General features: G+C 39.2%; 2 protein-coding genes across 2 annotated transcripts in view; both read left to right on the top strand.

The window, feature by feature from the left end:
- Window positions 1-39: 39 nt before the first annotated feature.
- CSUI_005970 (transmembrane) lies at window positions 40-383 on the top strand (the record flags this gene model as incomplete). Its single annotated transcript, XM_068066135.1, has 1 exon — window positions 40-383. A coding segment is annotated over one exon (153 nt), but the record flags the coding sequence as incomplete, so codon positions are not given.
- Window positions 384-994: 611 nt separating this feature from the next.
- Window positions 995-1118, top strand: part of CSUI_005969 (transmembrane) — a 3015-nt gene continuing 2891 nt past the window's right edge. Inside the window, exon 1 of the mRNA XM_068066134.1 lies at window positions 995-1109. Coding sequence (XP_067921889.1) covers window positions 1001-1109 — 109 coding nt within the window. The 5' untranslated portion in view covers window positions 995-1000. The remainder of the gene's footprint in view (window positions 1110-1118) is intronic.

Raw genomic sequence — 1118 nt, 5'->3', positions numbered from 1 at the left:
TCTTCTTTTTTCTTTTCTTGTTCTCTTTGTCTGTCCGATCAGGTTAAATGATGGGCTTTTACGTGTGCATTGGCGGCAGTTGCTTGTGACTGTCTTACTACGAGCGTGGTGTTTCATCTTGTATTTGACCTATCCCAACAGCATTGCCTATAAGAAGGATCCCGCTCTCATAGAAATTGTCCAAGAGGTATAAAGAAGGCGAAAAGAAAAGAAGGAGAAAAGAAAAGCTCCTCCTCCGTAGACGTCCATACAGACTCATGCCGACCTCCACAGAAAGAGAACAAGAAAGAGAAAGAAAAAGAGAGAGAAAGAGAAAGACACACACGTACATCAAGGCATGCATCGCACACTCATATCAGTCTACCTGAATAGACAGAGGACATATCTAGAAAGACAGAAAGAAAGAGAAAGAGAAGAAAGAAGGAAAGAGTGAGAAAGAAAGAAAAGGAAAATTCTGGCGTTTAAGTTCGTTCACTTCCTCCTGTTGTCCACATAAAAGACGACTTAGAGACTTCGAAGATCTAGTCATCTATCTTTAATCTATCCATCTATCTGTTTCCAATCTACCTATCTGTCTTTGGTCTATCTATCTGTCTTTATCTATCTGTCTATCTACATACATATCCATATATAGATGTGTAGTAGCGTGTATATGCGAATCGACCTATGTATCTATCTATCTATTTATCTCTATGTGGAGCTGGATCAAGGAGGCTATGCTATACACCATACATATCTCTCTCGATGTGACGTCTACACATACACACATTCTGTAGAAGGGAGTGGATGTGTCGCTGTGTATGTACAGCGCAGTCTGTCGAAGTGTACATACAGCTTGAATGGATTGATCAGTGGCTTTGTGTAGCTGAGACATGCTAGACTTGTGTATCTTCCTCTTTTGCTTTTAATCTTCTTTCTTCTTCAAATCTCTCCTTTCTTTTCGCTCATTTCGTCTCTTCTTGTTCTTCTTCCTCTNNTCTTTCTCGTGCATATCGTTCTAATGCTTATCTATATGATCTTTTCTCAAATCGTCAGATTACTATCTTTAAGACGGTTAGAGAATAAAGCAATCTTCAAAGATCTAGCTATTGTATGGAACCAAATGCAAAGTAAGTGTG

Source organism: Cystoisospora suis (assembly GCF_002600585.1).
Source record: "Cystoisospora suis strain Wien I chromosome Unknown contig_2972, whole genome shotgun sequence".
Classification (NCBI taxonomy): Eukaryota; Apicomplexa; class Conoidasida; order Eucoccidiorida; family Sarcocystidae; genus Cystoisospora; species Cystoisospora suis.
This window is presented reverse-complemented; position numbering and strand designations above follow the sequence as displayed.